Source organism: Syzygium oleosum, unplaced genomic scaffold (assembly GCF_021117445.2).
Source record: "Syzygium oleosum isolate NSW1041296 unplaced genomic scaffold, Sole_v2.1 Sole_v2.16, whole genome shotgun sequence".
NCBI lineage: Eukaryota > Viridiplantae > Streptophyta > Magnoliopsida > Myrtales > Myrtaceae > Syzygium > Syzygium oleosum.
This window is the reverse complement of record NW_026607500.1, coordinates 7,391,666-7,418,048: the sequence shown is the minus strand read 5'-3', so window position 1 is coordinate 7,418,048 and position 26,383 is coordinate 7,391,666. Positions and strand designations below refer to the sequence as shown.

Here is a 26,383-nt window from a genome sequence, read left to right as displayed (position 1 = left end):
CTAGTGTGGCCGAGAATGTACTAGCATGGTGGGCCTCGAGTGTGCCTAATTATGTTGTCCTAGTCGCGTGAATTATGCGTGTGGATTTTGTGCCATGCAAGATTGAATTGAATCGCTTGATTGGGCATGCTAATATGTTAATTGGGCACATGATGACTAAATTGAGCATGTCGAATCGTTGCTAGAGCACGTCGTGGCATTTGTTGAGCATGACTTGGCGTGATTTGATTATGTGCCTATGTGAAATCGAGTGCTCATTATGCATGGCCACGCATTTCGTATGCTAAGCATTGGCATGATATGAGAATTGTGCGAGTATGCGTGCCTGGCATGAGCATGTGATCACTTAATCGCCCGGATGCGTTTTACGCGGGGTTCAGATAAAATTGGCTCTGTGCACGTGTGATCACATAAAGCCCTGATGCGTATTACGCGGGGTATTGAACCCATCCTGATGCGTTTTATGCGGGACGATGCCCGGATTACCGGAAGACGGCCAACCTGATGCGTTTTATGCGGATTCGGTCAGTATATGGAGATCGGTGTTGCACCTGATGCGTTTTATGCGGCCAAGAGACACTGGGCCTGATCCGTTTTACGCGGGCCAGGAAGTGTTGGATATGAATGGACCTGATGCGTTTTACGCGTGTCAGACCTGATGCGTTTTACGCGGGTGGAGCTTAAATGAGAAATTGAGCAGTGTGCCGATGTGCATATTTGAGCCAGATCATGATCATGAGCATACAGATGGCATGTGTGTGCTAGAGTACATTGGCAAGTGTACAAGCATGTGAGTTTCGGTGACTCGTGTGCAATGCAGGCATTAATAAACATGAGCATGTGCATGGCGTACGTGTGACTAAGCCTATCGCGTATGTGCCATTATTATGATTATTATATGCCTAACCTGCAGGGTCATTTGTGTGCTCGATTTGGGTCCGAGGGCCTAGGTCAATTGATTTTGATCTGTTCATGTGATTGTCTGCCTGTCAGGAGGTGCATGTGAGCCTAGTTTAGGTTTAGGGGGTTTTACTCGCTGAGATTCGTTCTCATTGTTGTTAAAACCCAACTTTTCATACCTCCGGCCTTGAAGATGTCTGAGGTACCTATTCGTTTTGGGATTCCGTCTCGGATAGACCGGGACGTGACCGAGTACCCCGTAGGGAACAGGGATACCTATATTAGGCATTTCACTACAGTTTGGGTTGACGTGGGCGCGCAGTATTTCCAGGCCCACGAGTATATATAGCGTGGTGTTTTAGGGACTACTCGGGGACTTTTGGACCCCTCCGGACTTTTGACATCCCGTTCAATGGGCTAGGAGAGGTAGATCCCCAGTGTCAGGATGGAGACTTGACGAGTCCCGAGTACACGTCCGAGGGGAGTTCTAGTTCTGGCCGCCGACCCGTTATCTGGGAGGTTGACGAGTTTGACCCTATAGACGAGGAGTCGGTGGATTGGGACTCTAACCCGGAGCCGTTGGAGTCGGATGAGGAGCCAGAGCCGATGGAACAGGACCCCGAGCGGGAGGACGAGCCTGAGGAGATGGATTCTGAGGAGGAGCCGGCAGGGGCCGAATCCGAGCTGGATTCTATGGACTCCGAGGACGAGCCGTCTGATAGCTCTTCTGAGTCCTCGGGATCCGACCCGGACTGGGTTCCTTAGGGTTAGCCTTAGTCTCAGATAGGTCGGGCCAGTACCTTTTTTACCAGAGCCCCACCTAGTTTTAGTACCCCTGACCGCCCGAGCCACTCACCCAATTTTGCTAGTAGTGGCCGTTGACCCGTTTTTGATTGGTGGTGTATATCTTGGTGTAAATGAATATTGTATATGTTTCCCTGGTTAATGCAAGTGTATATTTATGATGTTGATTGTTGCTGATGCTATCCCCGGTCATGTGGCTTTAAATTGTACGGGTGTTTATGTTGCTTCCGTATATGCCTTGATCTCTGTGTTGGGTGTTGGGTCGGCGACGCGTCCTGGGACGTCGCGCAAATTCGACCACGGCAGGGATGTGGCGCGCCGTAGGGTGCGGGGCGTGACATCCCCTGTTGATTTGGTATCAGAGCAAGGTCAGCTCGATCCAACTCGGTCGAAGCCTGGAGTGATAAGGAGCGATGACCTTGGGTAGCTAGTAGGGTGACCTTGTGTGCTAAGTATACCTCCTGACTGTCTGTGTTTTGATTGAGTGCTTATATGAATTGACCCGTAAAGTGCAGGTGCGGCAGGACCCGAGGTAAGTACGTGTATCTCCTTGGTTGAGGTCTTGTGCTGTTTGTGCTTAGCCGCATGCTGAGTGATTAATTGCTGTTGTGTTAGTTCCCTGCCTAGGACCTTAGGCCGGTTTAACTTGGTTTAGGTCTCTAATTCCTGAATGGAATTATAGCAGGTAGGTGAGCGTGCGAGTTGGAAAGATGAGTAGCCAAGGAAGAGGTAGAGGTCGAGGCTGGGGTAGAGGTCAAGGTCGTGGGCAAGACCGCGTAGAACCGCAAGTGAGGGTTGCAGAGGACCCAAGAGTAGATGGAATTTTGAGGGCTCTTGAGGAAGCAGGAATTCTGGGAGGTAGACAGAACCAGGAGAGAAATGCCACTATTGCCACTGCTGTTGAGGCCGTCGTTGTTGCTGCCAATGGGGCCAATGGGAATAATGGAAATAATGGAAATCAGGGGAACAATGAGAATCCAATTCCGGGACCGGCAAATGTGATCAGGCCTATGTCTAAGTTGGTCGAGCAGTTCTTGAAATTAAAACAGCCGAAGTTCAGCGGGAAGGGTGACCCTGAGGCTGCACCGCGTTGGGTAGAAGAACTGGAGAAAGCCTTCGATGTTCTGGGGTGCACCGAGGCGGAAAGGGTGACACTGGCGGTATATTAGCTTCAGGACAATGCAAATGACTGGTGGAAGGCCACCAAGGGTAGAGTATTTCCAGAGGGTACTGCCCAGACATGGGCCGCGTTTACCGAGAGTTTTTTTGGAAAGTATTTCTCGGAGAATGCACAAGAAAGAAAACTGGCTGAATTTATGAGGCTCCGCCAAAGGCATATGACTGTAGATCAATATGAAGCGGAGTTCGCTAGGTTGTCGAGATTTGTACCTAGGATGGTGGAGAACTCGCGGGATAAGGTTCGGAGGTTCCGGGATGGACTAAAGCCGGATCTTAGGAGTCAGATGATATCACTCAATATTCGGGAATACGGGGAGATGTATGAACGGGCCCAAGCCATAGAGCGAGACTAGTTGGAAAAGCCAGTCGCATCTGGATCGCGGTTCGCCCCGACTAGGGACAACCGCCGTCTCGGGAAGAAGCCGATGGCGGGAAACAGGCGATTCGTCCCACCGATTAGAAAGAATATCGGAAAGCCGAATCACCAGCAGAACAAATTTGGGGTTTGCTTCAAGTGCGGGAGTATGGACCATCAGATTAGGAATTGCCCCCAGCAGCGCCCCACAGGACCACCGATGCAACCACAACAGCCCCGAGTTGGGAATCATGCTGGGAATCCCCCACCGGCTAATATGAATAGGCCGCCGGCACAAGGACGGGTGTACGCCATGGTGCGAAGGGAAGTAGAGAATGCGCCAGGCATGGTCACAGGTATGGTTTCTCTGTGCAATCAAGTCGCATATGCTTTGTTTGATCCGGGGGCGTCGCACTCCTTTGTGTCTGCTCAGTTTGTTGAATTGGCTGGATTAAAACCTGTTTTGCTAAAAGTACAGTTATGTGTGACTACGCCATTAATGGATAAGATATGCATATCGTTAGGATGCCCGGACTGTGAGATAGTAATTGGTGGCATAGAAAGCAAGATAGATTTAGCTGTTTTGCCAATGTATGATTTTGATGTGATTGTGGGCATGGATTGGTTAGTCGAACAGAATGCCATAATGGATTGCAGTAGCACGGTGATTTAGTTTAGTCTGGCTGGACACCCTAGATTTGAGTTTGTAGGGAGTCGATGAGGAACCTCGATCCCTTGGGTTTCATCAGTAGAAGCAACTAAGCTATTGGATGAGGGGTGTCAAGGTTACCTGGCAAGTGTGGTTGATTCGACGGCAGAAGAAGTGCGGCTAGAGGATATAGCAGTGGTGTGCAACTTTCCCGATGTCTTTCCCTAGGAATTGCCGGGATTGCCACCAGAAAGAGAAGTGGAGTTTGTTATCGAGTTAGCCCCTGGGACCGAGCCAATCTCGAAGTCGCCTTATATGATGTCATTGTCAGAGCTAAAAGAATTAAAGGTTCAGATGCAGGAACTACTGGACAAAGGTTTTATCCGACCGAGTGCGTCTCCATGGGGAGCGCCAGTCTTGTTCGTAAGGAAGAAGGATGGGTCGTTGAGGCTATGTATCGATTATCGCCAGCTGAATCAAGTGACAATCAAGAATAAGTATCCCCTCCCAAGGATTGATGACCTGTTCGATCAGTTACAAGGAGCCTCGGTATTTTCTAAGATTGATCTAAGGATAGGGTATCATCAATTAAGGATCCAAAAGGAGGATATTCCAAAGACGATGTTCAGGACGAGGTATGGGCACTATGAATTCACGGTAATGCCGTTTGGGCTGACTAATGCCCCTGCTGCTTTCATGGATTTAATGAATCGGGTATTCAAGGAATTTTTGGATCAGTTCGTCATTGTCTTCATAGATGATATTCTAGTGTATTCAAAGAGTCCCGAAGAGCATGAGGTACACTTGGAAAAGGTTCTATGGACGTTAAGAGAGCATGCACTGTATGCTACGTTTAGCAAGTGCAAATTTTGGCTGAACCGAGTAGCATTTCTAGGACATATAATTTCCGAAGAAGGAATCTCCGTGGATCCGGCAAAGATTGAGGCAGTGATGGATTGGCCGAGACCGACGACAGTTACTGAGGTTCGGAGCTTCCTAGGACTGGCAGGTTATTATCGACGATTTGTGGAAAGATTCTCAGCGATAGCCACTCCATTGACGAGGTTGCTTAAGAAGGAGACGAAGTTTGAATGGACGGAAAAGTGCGAAGAGAGTTTTCAAGAGTTGAAGCAGAGATTGACGACTGCGCCAGTGCTAACGATCCCTTCAGGACCGGGAGGATATGAGATTTATAGCGATGCTTCGCTCAAGGGATTGGGATGCGTGCTAATGCAACATGGAAGGGTGGTTGCTTATGCATTGCGTCAGTTAAGGCCTCATGAGATGAACTACCCGACTCACGACTTGGAGCTAGCAGCAATCATTTTCGCACTCAAGATTTGGAGGCACTATTTACGTGGAGAAAGGTTCCAGATCTACATGGACCATCAGAGTCTCAAGTATTTATTTTCGCAGAAGGAATTGAATATGAGGCAAAGACGTTGGATGGAACTTCTGAAGGACTATGACTGTGACATTTTGTACCATCCCGGAAAAGCCAACCGGATAGCAGATGCCTTAAGCAGGAAATCGAGCATCGCGCAATTAATGGTCAAAGAGTGGATTTTATTGGAAGGTGCGCGAGACTCAGAATTTAAGTTCGAGGTAGGACACCTCTCCAGTCTGATGGCGACGTTAAGGATTGAACCAGAAGTGTAGACCAAAATTAAGGCATTGCAGTCTACGGACCCTGAGATTCAGAAGATTCTGGAGATAGAAGGTACTAAGAGGAAACCAGACTTCCAAGTGTCTGAGGACGGAATTCTTAAGTTTCGAGGACGTTTGTGTGTGCCCGATGATTTAGAGCTTAAGGAAGAGATTTTATCGGAAGCTCATAGGAGCAATTATAGCATTCACCCGGGCAGCACAAAGATGTACCAGAACCTTCGACAGCACTATTGGTGGAACGGAATGAAGGTGGATGTGGTCAGGCATGTGGCTAAGTGTTTGACATGCCAACAAGTGAAGGCATAGCATTGTAAACCTGGGGGAATGTTGCAGCCGTTGGAAATCCCAGAATGGAAATGTGAGCATATTACAATAGATTTTGTAACGGGATTGCCAAGAAGCCAGAGAGGACACGACTCTATTTGGGTGATAGTGGACAGATTGACCAAGTCAGCGCACTTCCTGGCAGTACGAAAGGATTTTGAGTTGGAAAGATATGCAGAGCTGTATGTGCGACAGGTCGTCCGATTACATGGAGTACCAGTATCAATCACTTCGGACCGTGATCCCCGGTTTACTGCTAATTTTTGGAAAAGTCTGTAAGCGGCCATGGGAACAAAGTTGCAATTCAGTACGACCTATCATCCGCAGACAGATGGCCAATCTGAGAGGACTATTCAGACTTTAGAGGATATGCTGAGAGCGTGTGTACTAGATTTTCAGGGCAAGTGGGAAGAGCAGTTGCATTTGATTGAATTTGCCTACAATAACAGTTATCAGCAGAGTATCGGGATGGCACCGTTTGAAGCACTTTATGGCAAAGCGTGTAGAACACCATTGTGTTGAGATGAAGTGGGAGAAAGAAGTGTAACGGGTCTAGAGTTGGTTCAGCATTCGATGGAAACGGTAAAGATTATCCGGGAAAGGCTAAGGACAGCTCAGAGCCGTCAGAAGAGTTATGCGGACCGAAGGTGTAGACCGTTGGAGTTTCAGGTTGGTGACCATGTATTCCTTAAGGTCTCACCGATGAGAGGACTGTCTCGGTTTGGCAAGAAAGGAAAGCTGAGTCCAAGGTATATAGGCCCGTTCGAGATTTTGGAAAGGAATGGGACGTTGGCCTATTGTCTCGCCTTGCCGCCGAATTTGTCGCAAGTTCATAACGTCTTCCACGTGTCAATGTTAAGGAAGTACGAACCGGATCCGACCCGCGTGCTGAATCATGAAGTAATAGACGTGGACGACACGTGGAGAAACAAGTGCGAATCGAGGACAGGAAGGAACAAGTTTTGAGGAATAAGGTGATCCCGTTGGTCAAAGTTGTTTGGGAGCATCACGGGACAGAAGAAGCCACCTGGGAAAGCGAAGAAGTAATGCAACGTCAGCACCCTCATTTATTTGAGTAGTCGGGTTTGGATTATAAATTTCGAGGACGAAATTTTTGTAAGGGGGGAAGAGTTGTAACGTCCTGAATTCGACCCACTTTCGTGATCAATAAAATGGATATATATTTCTCATTGCGTTTTAGTAAGTCTCGCCCTGAACTGATCATTCTCGGGATACTGACCAATAGGGAATGGCTAACTAGGAAAAACGGTTTTTTGAATTCAAGAACTCGACTGTGAATTGAGTCCGATTTCGAGAAACGACGAGGGAATATTTTGTACCAATGTAGGCCAGTCCAAGGAGAGTGACGGATTTGGTTTGGCCAACGACGTACGATCGGATCGCGGGTGATTCCGCACGACTGAGAGTACGCGTGGCAAACAATCCCGAACTTATTCTAAACGATCGTGACCCCTGAAACTAGCGATAAATCCTCGCGTTGTCTTGGAATTCGAGGCCGTCGCGACTCGGGTAACCCTAGGTCGATACGCGTAACCCCTAAACAGCCGCCCGTTAGTGAGAGACGCTAAAATCGCATTTGAGCAAAATCGATCGTGGAATTGAGTCCGGACTTCGGTGTCGAATTTCGTGGGCGTACACGACTATTTTGCGAGGACAACGTCATATAAGTGTGGTCAATTATATTTAGGATCGGTAGAGTTGAAAATTGGAAATTTGACTCGGGACCGGAAAATTACCATTTTGCCCTTGGACCCCCAAGCTTGGATTCCGAATTTTGGGATTGATTGGAGAGTATTTTATGGTTTTTAATTGGTTTATATCAGCCCCAATAATGCTGGAAATTTGGACCAAGATGCCCCTAGATTTTTAGTCTAGATTTAATCCTAACCCTTGGTGCAAGGGCAAGATGGGCATTAGTTGAGGGTTAGCCAACCACCCCACTAGCTAGATGTGTATATCTCTCTCTATCTCTCTCTCTCTCCCTCATTTCTTCCCCTCCAAGCCGGTCTCTCTCCCCCTCTCCTCTCTCTCGCCGATTCTCTCTTTCTCTCTCTCTCTCGGTCGCTCGCCGGAGCACGCCGCCGCCCGCCGGTGCCGCCCGCCGAGTGCCGCCGCCGCCGCCTTGCACCACCACCATCCCGACCATCTCTCTCTCCCTCTCGCTAGCTCTCTCCCCCTTTCCATTTTCTTTGCTCGGCCATGAGCGCCGCCGCCGCCGGAGGAGCTGCCGCCGCGCGCCACCGCCGTCCGCCGCCTTGCCTCACCACCAAGCCACCCTCATTTCTCCCTATCTCTCTCCTGTCCGCCACCGACCAGCACCCTCTCCCCTTTGCCGCAGTGATCGCCGTTTGGGCCGCCGGTTGCCGCCACCGCTTGCGCCGCCGCCGGAGCCGCTGTCTGCCGCCGTGAGCCGGTGATCAGCCGCCCGTTCCCCCACCAGTTTAGCCCGCCTATTGGAGCTTAGGATTAGGTGAGTATTAGTCCCTAAACCCTAATTAGGCTAATTAGCATTTCTAGATAGGATTAGGGTAATTTAGGGGTTAATTAAGGTGGATTAGGGATGATTAGTGGGCTGTTTGATTAGTGATGGATTATGTGATGATTTGGGAGCCTAATGTGTTGATTTCAATGTGGTTTAGTGCCCTAGAGTGGGCTGTTGATGGCTGGAATTATTAGAATTAATTAGCCTCGGTTCGGTGAATTTAGAGATTAATGGCGGGAATCCCGAGCATGCTTCGTATTGTCCATTTGGTGGTTGATTTATGCTTGATTGGACGTTGGTTTTGTGATGCCAGTCGCGTACCTAGTGTGGCCGAGAATGTACTAGCATGGTGGGCCTCGAGTGTGCCTAATTATGTTGTCCTAGTCGCGTGAATTATGCGTGTGGATTTTGTGCCATGCAAGATTGAATTGAATCGCTTGATTGGGCATGCTAATATGTTAATTGGGCACATGATGACTAAATTGAGCATGTCGAATCATTGCTAGAGCATGTCGTGGCATTTGTTGAGCATGACTTGGCGTGATTTGATTATGTGCCTATGTGAAATCGAGTGCTCATTATGCATGGCCATGCATTTCGTATGCTGAGCATTGGCATGATATGAGAATTGTGCGAGTATGCGTGCCTGGCATGAGCATGTGATCACTTAATCGCCCTGATGCGTTTTACGCGGGGTTCGGATAAAATTGGCTGTGTGCACGTGTGATCACATAAAGCCCTGATGCGTATTACGCGGGGTATTGAACCCGTCCTGATGCGTTTTACGCGGGACGATGCCCGGATTGCCGGAAGACGGCCAACCTGATGCATTTTACGCGGGTTCGATCTGTATATGGAGATCGATGTTGCGCCTGATGCGTTTTACGCGGGCTAGAGACACTGGGCCTTATGCGTTTTACGCGGGTCAGACCTGATGCGTTTTACGCGGGTGGAGGTTAAATGAGAAATTGAGCAGTGTGCCGATGTGCATATTTGAGCCAGATCATGATCATGAGCATACTGATGGCATGTGTGTGCTAGAGTACATTGGCAAGTGTACAAGCATGTGAGTGTCGGTGACTCGTGTGCAACGCAGGCATTAATGAACAAGAGCATGTGCATGGCGTACGTGTGACTAAGCCTATTGCGTATGTGCCATTATTATGATTATTATATGCCTAACCTGCAGGGTCATTTGTGTGCTCGATTTGGGTCCGAGGGCCTAGGTCAATTGATTTTGATCTGTTCATGTGATTGTCTGCCTGTCAGGAGGTGCATGTTAGCCTAGTTTAGGTTTAGGAGGTTTTACTCGCTGAGATTCGTTCTCATTGTTGTTAAAACCCAACTTTTCAGACCCCCGGCCTTGAAGATGTCTGAGGTACCTATTCGTTTTGGGATTTCGTCTCGGATAGATCGGGACATGACCGAGTACCCCGTAGGGAACGGGGATACCTATATTAGGAATTTCACTACAGTTTGGGTTGACGTGGGCGCGCAGCATTTCCAGGCCCACGAGTATATAGCGTGGTGTTTTAGGGACTACTCGGGGACTTTTGGACCCCTCCGGACTTTTGACGTTCCGTTCAACGGGCTAGGAGAGGTAGATCCCCAGTGTCAAGATGGAGACTTGACGAGTCCCGAGTACACGTCCGAGGGGAGTTCTAGTTCTGGCCGCCGACCCGTTATCTGGGAGGTTGACGAGTTTGACCCTATGGACGAGGAGCCGGTGGATTGGGACTCTGACCCGGAGCCGTTGGAGTCGGATGAGGAGCCAGAGCCGATGGAGCAGGACCCCGAGTGGGAGGACGAACCTGAGGAGATGGATTCTGAGGAGGAGCCGACAGGGGCCGAGTCCGAGCTGGATTCTATGGACTCCGAGGACGAGCCGTCTGATAGCTCTTCTGAGTCCTCGGGATCCGACCCGAATTGGGTCCGTAGGGTTAGCCTTAGTCTCAGATAGGTCGGGCCAGTACCTTTTTGACCAGAGCCCCACCTAGTTTTAGTACCCCTGGCCGCCCGGGCCACTCACCCCTTTTTGCTAGTAGTGGCCGTTGACCCGTTTTTTATTGGTGGTGTATATCTTGGTGTAAATGAATATTGTATATGTTTCCCTGGTTAATGCAAGTGTATATTTATGATGTTGATTGTTGCTGATGCTATCCCCGGTCATGTGGCTTTAAATTGTACGGGTGTTTATGTTGCTTCCGCATGTGCCTTGATATCTGTGTTGGGTGTTGGGTCGGCGATGCGTCCTGAGACGTCGCGCAAATTCGACCACGGCAGGGATGTGGCGCGCCGTAGGGTGCGGGGCGTGACAATCTCCCCTCATCATAAGAACGGAAATTTGATCGGGCTGATATTTTGGAGCTCCGAAGAATTAACTGGGTATTCGGAGAGAGAGAGACTTCACCTGCTCAGTCAAATGATAGTAAGATTGAAAATTTGAAGAATTTTCTCGAACCAATTTTAGTTTCAGTGGTGCAACTGCAACAATAGTGAACTTAAAATAACTTTTTGATACTCATATGCACCGGTGCACTATTTGAAAGCACATAAAATACCTTACAAATTTTATAAACCACTTAAGTTCAGATCGTTGGACTGTGCGCGGGTGGCTTCGACTCAATTATTTTCATGAGATTTGGACATGTGACTCTAGTTTCTAAGATGAAAATTTCTAATTTCCTAACCAACTGCGCTAATCATGAGAGGTTGAACCTAAAATTTTTGTACGCATAATTAGCATGAGACCCAAAACACATTTAACTTTCGTGTCACATTCTATATTATTTGACAAATCATATATCTTTCAATAATATTTCATCTTTTGGGTCACAAAGAGTAATTTTTTATTAGAGAGATGAACAAATATATTTAGTTTTCTTTTAGATTCCAATTTCCAACCCAGGACACAATCAATTGGAGGTCCACAAGAAGTGTAAATGCTCTGACTTTATTGTTTCTTTTTTTCCTGTTGATAAAAAAGCAGGATTAAGGCTAACTTTCCGTCATCAAAGTGGGTGAGTAAAGCAAAGCAAGTCACTAGGCGACGGATACCACAGGTCCCATGTCTTAGTCAGCTCATATTTTTCCTGCGAAACTTCCATCAGTGTTGATTCCATTCGTCTTTTGAAAATCTTTAGTTGCACACTTCTGTTTCGCACCACTTTTGCACTTCATTACGATAACGTCATAAAATATGCTATTATAATGTTATTGTACTTAATTACTCTGATGTGTCGTAATATTATGACATTACAATAGGTATACCATAAAAGTTTTCCTCATCTTCCAGTCTTCGTTGCGATCCAGTGGCCTTGAACAAGCTAATTTTACCATGCTCGATCTGACGGTTCACACTGAAATTTTTTTGATTGCACAGCTCAACACAAATTAAAATGGACAAATGACATTAAAATACTTGCGTCGGATTGCTGTCAGACATGGCAAAATTGTTATGCACAAAAGCGCCGAATCAAAACCAACCCCATCTTTCTCATATTTTTGAGAGGCCATCGAATCAATCTTTTTTTCTTTTTTCCTTTCTTTCATTCTGAGTTGCTGTTCATGTACACTGCAATTCTCATGGGATAGAAAAGATGACTTTGGTTGCATGCTAGTGCTAATTTAGTCCTAAACCTTTTGCATTGGTGCCAATTTAGTCCTAAACCTTTTGCATTTGTGCCAATTTAGTCCTAAACCTTTTTTTGGTGCCAATTCAGTCATAAACCTTTTGCATTGGTGCCAATTCAGTCCTAAACCTTTTGTCTTTGTGCCAATTCAGTCCTTCTGGCCAATTTTGGCCGGATTTTGCTAACGTGGGCGCCGACCGGCCGGTGGCCGGTCACCGGCGTTGACGTGGAAAATTTTATAATATTTTAATATTTTTTTGAATTTTTATTTATTTTTTTCTTTTCTTTTTTTTCCCCTCCCCTCCTCCAGCTGGTTGCCGGACCGGCGACCGGCCAGAGGCCGCCGCCGGCGAGGGCGGCCTCTTCCAGCCGCCGGCAAGGCTCGCCCTCGCCAGCGACGGCGAAGGCAAGCCTCGCCATGGCTAGGCGAGGCCCAACCTCGCTAGCGATGGCGAAGGTGAGCCTCGCCATGGCTGGGCGAGGCCCAACCTCGCCGGATTCGGCGAGATCGTGCCTCGCCCAGCCGCCGGCGAGGTCGGGCGTTGCCCAGCCATGGCGAGGCTCACCTTTGCCATCGCTGGCAAAGGTGAGCCTCGTCGGCGGCTGGGCAAAGCACGACCTCGCCGGATCTGGCGAGGTCGGGCCTCGCCCAGCACTAGGCCGCCCTCGCTAGTGGCCCTCGCCGGCGCCGGCCCGGCGACCGGCTGGAGGAGGGGAGGAAAAAAAAAAGAAAAGAAAAAAATAAATAAAAATTCAAAAAAATATGAAAATATTATTAAAGTTGTCCACGTCAGTGCCGGTGATCGACCGCCGGCCGGTTGGCGTCCACGTCAGCAAAATCCGGCCAAAATTGGCCGGAAAGACTGAATTGGCACAAAGATAAAAGGTTTAGGAGTGAATTGGCATCAATGCAAAAGGTTTAGGACTGAATTGGCACCAAAAAAAGGTTTAGGACTAAATTGGCACAAATGCAAAAGGTTTAGGACTGAATTGACACAATAAAAAGTTTATGACTAAATTGGCACCAATGTAAAAGGTTTAGGACTTTTTTGGCACTTTTCCCTAATGTTATTGTACATAATTACTCTGATGTGTCGTAATATTATGACATTACAATAGGTATACCATAAAAGTTTTCCTCATCTTCCGGTCTTCGTTGCGATCCAGTGGCCTTGAACAAGCTAATTTTACCATGCTCGATCTAACGGTTCACACTGAAATTTTTTTGATTGCACAGCTCAACACAAATTAAAATGGACAGATGACATTAAAATACTTGCGTTGAATTGCTGTCAGACATGGCAAAATTGTTATGCACAAAAGCGCCGAATCAAAAGCAACCCCATCTTTCTCATATTTTTGAGAGGCCATCGAATCAATCTTTTTTTCTTTTTTCCTTTCTTTCATTCTTAGTTGCTGTTCATGTACACCGCAATTCTCATGGGATAGAAAAGAAGAGTAATCAAATACATGACTTTGGTTGCACGCTAGTCTTGTTGATTTTTTGGCAAAACAACAATGTTAGTTTATCTCAATCGTTGAAAAATGAGGGGACCTTATGCGATTCACATAATTGAATTTTTTGAAAAGCGTACTAAAAAAAAACTTGTCTCCAAGAAAGACATTGAAAAATTTTGCCGATTAAAAAGGTTTATTCACAGCAATGGCCCAATATTTGTTAAGCTGTGATACATGTACAAATATATCTCTCTATATACACATACATATATCATGCAACTTGATTGTGAAGAAATTAAATTGAATAGACAAATCAGCTTAACATTTTACAAAATGATTTGATGCTAAAAAGAGAATGTAAGATACTCCTGTTAACGTTTTCATACTAAAAATTGCCACCATTTCTTTCTCTAGACATTGCTAAAACAAGTCAATAACAGTTGTTTCCACTTAACCCATGTCAACTAAACCGCAAAAAAGGGCAAAAAACGAAAAAAGAAAGTAAAAACATAGGAATGAATAAATATTCGATTGTGGAGAATTCGTTGGCCAAGAATTTCTAAATGCGACCCCGAAAGAATAAAATTTATGTAGAACGTTAAATTTTTTTAATTTAAGGAGAGAGATAAAAGTGCCTTTGTGAGGGAATGATGACTACATAATTTTTAGGCATGACGGGGCATGAGGAAATTTAGTTTGACAAAATTGTTTTGGGAGACGTCTATTTTGTGAGCTACCTTTTTAGAGCAATCTCTTAAAAAAATATATAGATTGTAGATTGAAAATAATAAATTTTCTTTATTTGTAGATAAAATGTCATACAGATACTTTTTTAACAAAATCTGATTTAATCGGACGATTGATATGTTTTTGTCATTGACTCATCCACGTTAGCACCAGGAGAATGTGACTCCACTCGTTAGCTTTCTTTTCTACTTTTATTGTTAATAGAAAAAGCAAGTCAAGTCAAGCCTTGCTGGATGTGACATTTCAATACTGATGTGAGCACGTCAGTATTCCACGCACCTTCCGCTCAGTGCTGCGGAAATTACACCTGCAATAATTGACCTTTCCGTGCGGCATGAATCACAGCGGTTCAATTAGCATAAAGAGTCTTCGGTCGTTGGATGGCCAGAACTCAGCATTGTTCAAGCACGCACAATAAAGAGTGTTGCTTGTGGGTAAAATCCAACGTTGAAGGCTGAGAATCGGTGGAGATCATAGCAGTGTGTGAATTGTGTTGTTTGAGCACTCCTCAGGTAATCGGTGACTACTTGCTCTTCTCCTCTTCTCTCTTTCTTGTTTTGATCGCTCCATTTTTTTCTGATGAGTTGTATGAGAGCTTTTGTTTTTATTCGAATGTAACTCTCAATTGAGTTCTGAGAGACATTTATGCGATTCCAGATCTGAGATTCCATATCCCTCTTCTTTTGAGGCTCCGCTCCATCAATCTCAAGATGAAAAGAAAAGAACCTACTCATTCAAAAGATCTGACATACGAAACGTCTGGCTCATCGACCTCTCTAGATGTAGGTGATTATGAAGGCGGAACCAAAAAGCCAAAAGGAAATGACTATGAAGTATTCTTGAGCTTTAGAGGGAAAGACACTCGCAAAGGCTTTACCGATCATCTTTATACTAGCCTTGTTGATGCAGGAATTCGAGTGTTCAGAGACAACAATCACCTCCATGCTGGTGAGGAGATTGGTCCGGAGCTTCTGTACAGTATCACGCAGTCTAAGATCTCAATCCCAATTATATCTGAGAACTATGCTTCCAGCAAATGGTGCCTTCGTGAGCTTGTTCAGATGTTGAAGTGCAAGAGAAGCAGAGGGCAAGTAGTGTTGCCCATATTTTACAAAGTGGAACCCTCACAGGTACGGCATCTAACAGAGAGATTTGGAGATGCTATCAACGCACATAAAGAGAATTTGGACGAAATGGTTGTGAAGGAATGGGAAGAAGTGCTCAAAGAAGTCAGTTTCTTGAAAGGATGGGAATCGGAGAAAATTGATGATGGGTACGTTATTTTCCACCAAAACGTTATTTAGTTTCTCATAACTAGATCTTACTTGAAAAAAATATATATATAAGTATTGCCATCTTATACTGAAATTCGGTGTTATTTGACAGGCATGAAGGAGCATTGGTTAAAATTGTTGTTAGAAAAGTCATAGACGAGTTACAAAGACCTTTTCAACTAATTGTTCCCGAAGAGTTGGTTGGAATTGATAATCATCTAGAAGAAATTATGAGCTTCATAGATGCTAATTTTAATGATACAAGGATTATTGGAATTTATGGAATGGGCGGTATCGGTAAGACAACTCTTGCAAAGGTTCTGTACAACAATCTCTCTAGTTATTTTGAACATCTTAGCTTTGTGGCAAATATTCGAGAAACATCTTTACGCAAAGGTATTGAATGGCCACAAAAGCAGCTCATTGATGATATACTAAGAAGTCCAGAAAATGTGTCTAATGTCGATGAGGGAATTCGTATCATCAAATCCCGATTTACAAGTAAGAAAGTCCTAATTCTTCTTGATGACATGGATGATAAGGCTCACTTAAATGCTTTGACTGGAGATAATAGTTGGTTTAAAGCCGGAAGTCTAGTCATCATAACCACTAGAAACAAGAGTATTCTTGACGAGGGTAGGGCAGCCTACATGTACGAACTCAACAAGTTGCCTTTGGATCCATCATTGATTTTATTTAGTAGACATGCATTTCGAAAGGATTCTCCTCATAGTGATTATGAGGTTATCTCTCGTGATATCGTGTCTACTACCGGGGGGCTTCCCTTAGCTCTTGAAGTTATAGGTTCTTTTTTACATGAAAAGACAAATAGAATATGGAAAGACACATTAAAGAAATTAAAGAAAGTGCCTGATAAGAAAGTGCAAGATACATTGAGGATAAGTTACGAATCGTTAGATTATGAGACGAAACAAATATTTTTGGATATAGCATGTTTTTGCATTGGATCATCTAAACAAAGTGCGACTTATATGTGGGATGTCTGTGGATTTTTCCCGGAGAACGGAATTGAAGTATTGAGCCTTATGTCCCTAATTAAAATTGATGGAAAAGGCAATCTAATGATGCATGATCAACTGAGAGATCTTGGAAGGGAAATTGTTCGTCTAGAACATCCAAAGGAGCCTCAAGAGCGCAGTAGATTATGGAATTGTGAGGAAGCCGTAGATTTGCTTGACAACAAGAAGGTAAGAGCTCTCTCTACTTGCCTTAGTTAGTGAAAGTGAGCCCTTCTTCTCTTTCTTGTTTGAGATAAGATTATTGTCTATCTCCAAAACTTTTCACTTTTACCGGCAAAAGAGCTCTTTCAATTAGTTGCTGTTTTTGCCTAATTATAGGACATAATAGAGGAGCAATTTCTTGGTTATTGACGATTGATGTACATCTTTACTTGGTAGTATGTGATGTGGACACTCTCCTTTTGGTAATTTCAATGCAACAACAAAACTACAAAAAAATATGATATTTGACGGGGCACTTTTAGAGAAAACTTGACATCTAGAACTTGTTGGGGGCCAAGCTTTGTTCACATATCTGTTTGATGCACGTGCTTGATGTTTGGATTCTTCTTTTGATTTCTTGTGAGGTCTTTTCTTTCTTTTTTCTTTTATCGAGTTTTCACTTCTTATGAGTTGTTTGCCATGATAAATTAGACCTCCATCCATTTGTGATAATTAGCTATCCTGGGTCGTGAATTTTCCAAGTTGGGTTAAGTACGAAATTAGTCTCCTATGTATCACTCTTTGCGGCGATTTAGGGCGCGCATGGAATCCATTCTACTCCAGAAATCAAATTCTTGCAAGAAATTGATTTTTGTAGAAGAAATCTGTTTGATAAAATAGGACTAATTCTGCTCCAAAAATTGATTTCTGGAAGAGAAATCTGTTTGATGAAACAGAAGGAAATTTCTTCTTTTGGAGGTGCCCAAAAATTTAAATTTCATTCAAAGTGTGTAGTTACAGGTATTCTAAGCCATTCTGTGAAGTTTTAAAATTTTATATTTTAAATTTTTTTGGGCACCACAAAAAATTTAAATTTCACTCAAAGTGGGTGGTCACAGGTATTCTAAGCCATTTGAGGAAGTTTTGAAGTTTTTATTTTTTGATTTTTTTTCGGCCACCTCAAAAAATTTAAATTTCACTCAAAGTGGGTGGTCATAGGTATTCTAAGCCATTCTGTGAAATTTTGAAATTTTTGATTTTGAAATTTTCTTTTGGGCACTTCAAAAAATTTAAATTTCACTCAAAGTGGGTGACCAAATGTATTCTAAGCCATTCTGTGAAGTTTTGAAATTTTTGATTTTTTTTGGGTACCTAAAAATATTTAAATTTCACTCAAAGCGGGTGGCCACAGGTATTCTAAACCATTATCTAAATTTTTTTTCTTTTTTGATTTTTTTGGGCACCTCAAAAAATTTAAATTTCACTCAAAGTGGGTGGCCACATGTATTCTAAGCCATTCTGTAAAATTTTTTATTTTTTTATTATTTTTGGGCACCTAAAAAAATTTAAATTTCACTCAAAGTGAGTGGCCACAGGTATTCTAAGCCATTCTGTGAAATTTTGAAATTTTTGATTTTTTGATTTTTTTTGGGCATCTCAAAATATTTAAATTTCACTAAAAGTGGATGGTCACAGGTATTCAAAGCCATTTTGTAAAAATTTGAAATTTTTGATTTTTTTGGGCACCTAAAAAAATTTGAATTTCACTCAAACTGGGTGGCCACAGGTATTCTAGGGCATTTTGTGAAATTTTGAAAATTTTTGATTTTTTGAAAATTTTGATTTCTTGTAAAGAAGGAAATTTGGGCTAGAATACATTCTGGAAGAGAGAAGCTACAAAAAGTAGCTTCTACTTTTTGAGCCAAAACTCATTCCGGAAGCAAAAATTCATTCTAGAGCCAAAAAAAGAATGAAGTTTTACCAAACACATTTTTATTCCAGAATGCAAAAATTACTTAAGAATGCATTCCGGAAATTTTTTAACAAATGCATTTATGTTCCGGAATGCATTCTGGAGCAGAATTTCTGCTCCAGAATGGATTCCATGCGCCCCCTTTAAGGGCGCGCATGGAATCCATTCTGCTCCAGAAATCAAATTCTTGCTAGAAATTGATTTATGGAGAAGAAATCTGTTTGATAAAACAGGACTAATTCTGCTCCAGAAATTGATTTCTGGAAGAGAAATCTGTTTGATGAAACATAAGGAAATTTCTGCTTTTGGAGGTGCCCAAAAATTTAAATTTCACTCAAAGTGGGTAGTTATAGGTATTCTAAGCCATTCTATGAAGTTTTAAAATTTTTTATTTTTGATTTTTTTGGGCACCACAAAAAATTTAAATTTCACTCAAAGTGGGAGGTCACAGGTATTCTAAGCCATTTTATCAAGTTTTGAAGTTTTTTCGGGCACCTCAAAAAATTTAAATTTCACTCAAAGTGGGTGGCCATAGGTATTTTAAATCATTCTGTGAAATTTTGAAATTTTTTATTTTGAAATTTTCTTTTGGGCACCTAAAAAAATTAAAATTTCACTCAAAGTGGGTGGCCACAGGTATTCTAAACCATTATGTAAAATTTTTTATTTTTTGATTTTTTTTGGGCACCTCAAAATATTTAAATTTCATTCAAAGTGGGTGACCACATGTATTCTAAGCCATTCTGCAAAATTTTTTATTTTTTATTTTTTTATTTTTTTGGACACCTAAAAAAATTTAAATTTCACTCAAAGTGAGTGATTACAGGTATTCTAATCCATTCTGTGAAATTTTGAAATTTTTGATTTTTTGATTTTTTTGGGCACCTAAAAAAATTTAAATTTCACTCAAACTGGGTGGCCACAGGTATTCTAGGGCATTCTGTGAAATTTTGAAAATTTTTGATATTTTGAAAATTTTGATTTCTTGTAAAGAAGGAAATTTGGGCTAGAATACATTCTGGAAGAGAGAAGCTACAAAAAGTAGCTTCTCTTTTTTGGGCAAAAACTCATTCTAGAAGCAAAAATTCATTCCAGAGCCAAAAAAAGAATGAAGTTTTACCAAACGCATTTTTATTTCAAAATGCAAAAATTGCTTCAAAATGCATTCCGGAAATTTTTTAACAAACGCATTTTTGTTCTGGAATACATTCTGGAGCAAAATTTCTGCTCCAGAATGGATTCCATGCACGCCCTAAGTGACACATGTTATGTGGTAAGATCTGTGAATTAAAATAAGAGCGCACTCCAGTCTCAAGACCTTGATCTTTCCTATTCTTCTCAAATTCGATGAATCTACATGAAAAACTAGAGAGGTGGTCAACGACTTACTTTAACAGCCTGTTTGGTTACAGTAATGGAATAAGACTACAATATAATCGCTATTACACTGTAATGTAATAAAGCTATAGTAACTATAAGTTGATTGGTTTAAGTTATGTAATAGTTACTACATGGTTTTGTTTCGTGAACAACATGTGTAATATGAAGGAAATGTGTCTATTCATACTTACGTTTTCAAAACAAAGTGTCTGTTAATGCTAACATAAAAGTAGTGAATAACATTAACTAATATCAGCAAGAGCAAAGAAAGAAAGGGACCAAACATTAAGTATGTACCATAAAAGAAAAAGTCGTCTCGAAACTACGCCACTCAAAATGCAAAGAGAAATTCCGGTCCGGACATGTTACTTCCTAGACAGGTACTAATCACCAACATATGAATAATGTCCTAAATTTGAAAAGCCATTTTTTTTAAAGAGAAATGCCTTTTCATCCAGTAATAAAGTAAATGACACAAAGTAGAATACCAAACGAACAGTATGAAAAATGGAGTTTTAACGTATCATGTGAAAAATGATGCATATTTAAATGGACTATTTTGAATAGAGGTGTTCATTTATATAACTAAAATCAAATTTTACAAGCATACGCTCACAGAGTAGTGATATCAACATAATATATATCCATATATACACACACATGTACTTTCTTTAATCAATCATCATGTTTAGGATAAGAAATAATGTCGATTCTCCATTTTGAAAAAACATGATCTTCACTTAAGTTTTAGAACCATGTATTCACATAATAACAATTAATGACATCCTTGCATTCTAATATGATTAAATGTACAATTAGAGATGGCCCTTATTACTTTGAAGTAAAAATGATGTCAGAATAATATTTTTTTTATTATTAGATCTAAATGTGAAGATTACCATCGTAGGATAAATTTTATGAAGGAATATCGAAAAAAGTGACGTATCCAATTTTATTAATGAGATTAATATGCGTAATATCTATAAAAATGGGTCAAGTCAAAGCAATGGCTCATTCCAATAATTGTAATATATATAATCATAGTTTTGAATTTTGTGTCATGATTAATTTTCATTATTAGCATGAAAGTTAAAAAGGTATGCAACTCAAAGCAATAACAACATATGGATGATTTGTGCAAGCATCAAACAAGCATGTGCAAATCTTTGATTAAAAAACACTAAATATAAACATTGAGAATGCACAATATAATGAAGTAACGAGATTAGTGAAAAACATGCTACTGATGCATTTCAGCGAGCATATGTTTACACAAATGAAAATATAATCAACTGAATAGAATGCTGCTTAGAATTGAAAAAAAGGTATCTATGAAGTTATTGATGAAAATACGATATTATACGAGAAATTTTTGAATAAAAAATAAGTAGTATCTCATCTGAAAGAATAAAATTTTGAGGAAATATTCAAAACACCAAACAAATCCGTCTTATAACACTTAGACTTGTGCTCAATGTGCAATTCATCACCTAAGATAAAAAATAAATTTGAGTTCCCAAAAAATTTCAGGTACAACGAAAGAAAAATGTAAAAGACTTGAGTTTCCTAAGTATGCAATTTAATCAATCCTCATCTCCAATCTTTCTGGAAGCAAGATCTCATTAACTTATGCTATTTCACCGTAACAAAATAAACAAGATAATGAAAATGTTGCGTCAGACATCTGTGCTAATAAAAAGAGGAGTAAAGATCGTCTATAACGGTTAATATAAAATCAAATTTTCTTCCATGTATAATTAAAAACACTCATTAAAGAAACACATGATAAGAAAGGAATGTAAACGAAGTGCATACTTTTTGAGATGACATTCTCGTTTTCATGTTGCTATTGTTAATTGCAAACAAGGTACATCGGAGTCATAGATAGGGGGCATCTATAATTCAGATTCTCTAATTTTGAAACATGTTTTGATGACAAGTTTGATAGATGTACTTGGACCGTAAGAGTCATGTTGTTTCGCATATAAATAATGTGAGTTATGGTTGTGCCGTTTCACATATAAAAGGCATGAATTTTGATAGATATACTTGAAGTAGTTTGTACATAAGGCCTTCTATTGTAATTTTGAAACAATGCAATTTTTGGTAATTCAAAAGGTGCAAATTTACGAAAGGCATAATTGGAAGAAGAAAAGTTCGAAAACACCTTCTTGAGCTTCACATTTTTACATAAATTAGATAAATCATATGCAATGACGACTTATCATTTCACCGAGTTGAAAGTAAGAAGCCTACACCATATTAGTATGATATCAAATGGAAATAAGTCCGTCTTTTTATATACAATTGGTCTCATTTCATCAATTAAAACTTATGGTCTACAATGTTTCGTAATTGCAGGGCACTAGTAAGATTGAGGCCCTTTGTCTTGGCTATTATGGCAAGAAAAGCTATGGTTGGCATTATAAGATGAAGGCCTTTCATCTTGGCTATAATGGCTGGAAAAGCTACCGAGGTGAACAATTTAACGAACTCACCAACTTGAGGTTCCTTCAAGTGTGCGGTGTGAATTTCATCGGAGATTTCCAAAATTTGCTTCCTCAATTAAGATGGCTTCAGTGGGAGAATTGTCCCTCAAATTTCGAAATGGCCAACTTTCATCCGAAGAAATTAATTGTGCTTGATCTATCATATAGTAGCATTTCAGAGGACTGGGAAGGATGGGGTCCACTCAAGGTAAGATATTGAGAAGATATTTCTCTTGTAAATAATAACGTGTTACCAAAGGTCCAATCGCACCAAGTTCTCCTTTCTTTCTTATAGAAAGGTTAGGTATTGTTCCTCGGATTAAGAATTTTTGTCTAAATATAAGAGGAATTTATAGGCACCTAAATATTCAGAAGCTTCTGCCCCTTAATATGTTTAAATTGATAAAACTCAACAACCCGTCATGCTTAAGCTTGGACAATACTAAAAAAAATTAACTATATTAATTAAAAAATATTAAAAATTTAATTACTTAATTGTGCCTATTTTGTATTTCGTTAATCTAGTTGGTTTATGGCTTCTAAGATAATTTCTCCCCGTGCAAAAGCATGTCTTTTGAGCGATTCTTGTTATATCTCTATATCAATCTTCTTTCTTGGAGAAACAGAAACTCCCACGCAGTGACTTGTGTTGTACATTCATACTGAAATTCTAAATTCATTTTAATCATAGAGTAATGGATATTATTTATGAATTGCTCAGACTTGTTGCACGAAATATTTAATCATTATAATTGTTGATTATGGAAGTCGTGACTGTATAACACAAATATAAATTATTAATGTTATGAGAGTAATAAAGTTATCCTTCCAGTGGCAATAATTTTTTTTGGAATACAACATTCTTTATATCTTGTACATATAACATTAAAAAATTGCTTTTCATAATTAAACTACCCGTTATTGAAGTGTCATCTGCTTTTTGATAATAAAATTTGCTTATGTCTAATCAATGGCATCGCCATATCTCTTAAAAACTGAATATATTTTCTCTTTGAAAATTTGTCCAAAAATAAACATGGTTAGCACTTGTACATCCCTAACATTCTTTTTGCAATGGATATGTTTAAAAAAATCAATATGGTGGTGTAGCCTAATACTATTAAAGAACATTTAAAATCAAATAAAACAACTGTGAAAGAGTAATGGAGCATAGGTATTTTTTGGGAATCTTATAGATTCTTATAAAAAAAAACAAGGAATAGTGGAAAATCACACATTGCAGCTGTCCAATTTCACTGAGGTTTTCCTTTGTTTCTTTTAGATGGCAACCGAGCTGAAAGTTCTCAACCTCTCGTATTGTGAACATTTGAGAAGAACTCCCGACTTGTCTGCTTTCAAAAGCTTGGAGATTTTGATTCTTAAAAACTGTTGGAGTCTGGAAGCAATTCATCCTTCTATTTGGTATATCAATACTCTCGTCTCCTTGAATGTCAAGCGTTGTGAGAGACTGAAGGAGCTACCAGCAAGAGTAGGGAGAATGGAAGAATCGAGGGAGCTTCTCATAAATGACACCGCTATAAAAGAGAATCCTATTTCGAGAGGTTGTTTGATGAAGCCAAAGATTCTAGGTGCCCTAAGTTGTGATAAATTTGCTAAACTTCCGGAATCCATGGGCTCCCTTGTGTCGTTAACTCAGCTGAACTTACGAGAGACAGAGATTGAAGAATTACCTGAATCCATTGGTTCTATGCAGGCGCTGGAGACTCTTAATGCCTCTTGGTGTGAATCATTAGCTCGCATACCTAGCTCCATAGGCAATCTAGCATCTCTATCTCGCCTTGACCTATTGGGATGTCGATCGTTGAGAGAGATCCCTGACTCGATTGGAAAGTTGGCATCATTGGATGAGCTGCGATTAACGTGGACATCGATTACAAAATTACCTGAAAGCATTGGGAATCTGCAAAATTTGAGGATCTTGAACATTGATGGAACTCTCGTGACGGAATTCCCTAGTGCCATTGGAATGCTGGCGAAACTCCAAGAGTTGAGTGCAACATATTGCAAAAATTTGAAAGGACTGCCTAATGGTATAGGCGAACTGGTTTCGCTAAACAAGCTTGATTTAAACGAATCGGGAATTTTAGGCTTGCCAGAAAGCATTTCTAAGCTCTCTTCTCTCCAACATCTCAGCGTTCAAATTTGCAAAAACCTTCGTGGAATACCTGAACCGCCCTCCAGCTTAACAGCTCTGCACATCACTTTCCCAAGTCCATCGTTACCATTTCTTTCCAAACTAACCCTTCTCGAGGAACTCACTCTTTGTGATTGCCGTCCACTTGAATGTCTCCCAGAGCTTCCCGTCCGACTATCGAAGCTTTCTCTTCCATGTGAAACGTGTACCGCCGATTGGTTCGACGAGGAGCGCTTATACGAATTGATCCGCGACAAGTCCTTTGGGCTAAGAAAAGCCATCAGACGCTGGGACTGGGGGTATTTTCCGTATGTCTCTTACACATTGAATAGGCATTCCCAGATTGTCCAGAGGTGACGAGCCGAAGTGTATCTGACTGAGCTTGAAGATCAGCTCCACAGCAGAAGGGAAGCTCCCATGGCTCTCCACCTCGGGCCTCGGCTCCAATGGCGGCTTGATCTCCCCTACGACTACGGCGCTCTCCAGCCCGCAATCAGCGGCGAGATCATGCAGCTGCACCGCCAGAAGAAGCACCACCACCGCCAGGCCTACGTCGCCAACTCCAACAAGGCGCTCGAGCAGCTCCACGATGCCATGGGCGAGGGTGACGCTCCGGCCGTCGTTAATAAGTTGCAGAGCGCCTGTCAAGTTCAATGGCGGAGGTTCCATTATTTTCTGTTTTGTCCTCTTGTTTTTTCGTTCGTTCTGTGTGGGATTTAGTTTTTGTTGTTTGCTTTGTAAGTGAGGATGTGAAGGTGAAATTTGTCAGGAGCGATAATTGATCGAGCATTCTCTTGTCTAACGCGGACTCGACAAGTGTTCGGATTGTTCTTTAACTGTTGCCTGCCGTTGCATAGAGACAGGACCTTAATGAATTGCCAGAGTCAAATTTGCTGAGGAGGTGCTTCACTTCTCATCTGGGGTCAATCCTTGGTGATTTAATTTGTTCCCTCGAGAAATGATGAGGACTAGGCAGTAGGCAGAGCTGTTAAGGTTTCGGTCACGGTAGCTGAACACAGTTTAGCATATAGTCTTATTCGTCAGCGAAACAGATGAACAAGGAAAAATGCTCTCAACTTTGTTCCATTTAAGGTTAATGGACTGAAAGAAGGTTTTTTTTTTTGTGATGAAAGCTTCCTTAGATTCAATGAAATTGAGAGTGAAAGGTGGTCGAGAATTTAACTCATGGACAATTAAATATACGAAGCGGCACATTTCAAAGATGAGCTATCATTCGCGAGGGAACTTGTAGTGTATATAAAGTGACTGATCTGGCTTTGCCAGCACTCGGTAAGATAAATCTATTATCTGCAGTCGCGGCTCATGTCAAATCCTTGATGGGTTAGCTCCCCTCTAGAGCCAAAGTTCCTGGTTTTTTTAGTATTTGTCTGCCATAGCTCACCAATGTCTGGTTGGTTGTCAATAGCTCTTTCCATATTGATGTGAATGGTGCGCTGGTGCTCCTGATGAACCATAGTACTATAGAATGTACAGAGTGACAAGTTTTGGATCTATATGGCACTAGTGAGGATGGGTGGCATTCGAATGGGACCACATTCAGATTGTGTCATGCTTACTGACTAGGAGGAAAATTTTGTTGAGGGTTGTCTTTCCATCCTGAAGACAGTTGCTTAGATTAGTCACTGTATCGGTAGGTTTTATTTGTTATCACATTCTTATTGTAGTTGCTACCAACCAAATGAAAGGGGAAAAGAGGTGAAATTAGGGTTTCTGAGTTTCGTTTTGTTTCATATGAATAATTGACAGCATGTGATGAACAAGTGTGAAATGTTGTGTCAGATATTATCAATTCATTTTTAAGTCAGCTTCACCGGCATTGTGGTGGTAGTTCACGCAGTTTTGCAAAGGCAGTTGAACCACGACTGTGATTGAACTTTCTTACAGAACTTCATCACATTTGAAACACACTTC

General features: G+C 41.7%; 1 protein-coding gene across 1 annotated transcript in view; it reads left to right on the top strand.

Moving 5' to 3' along the window:
* Positions 1 to 24,808, top strand: part of LOC115694421 (disease resistance protein RUN1-like) — an 81,611-nt gene extending 56,803 nt beyond the window's left edge. The window contains exons 4-5 of the mRNA XM_056318755.1: positions 22,169 to 22,504; positions 23,579 to 24,808. Coding sequence (XP_056174730.1) covers positions 22,169 to 22,504; positions 23,579 to 24,808 — 1,566 coding nt within the window. The remainder of the gene's footprint in view (positions 1 to 22,168; positions 22,505 to 23,578) is intronic.
* Positions 24,809 to 26,383: the final 1,575 nt, after the last annotated feature.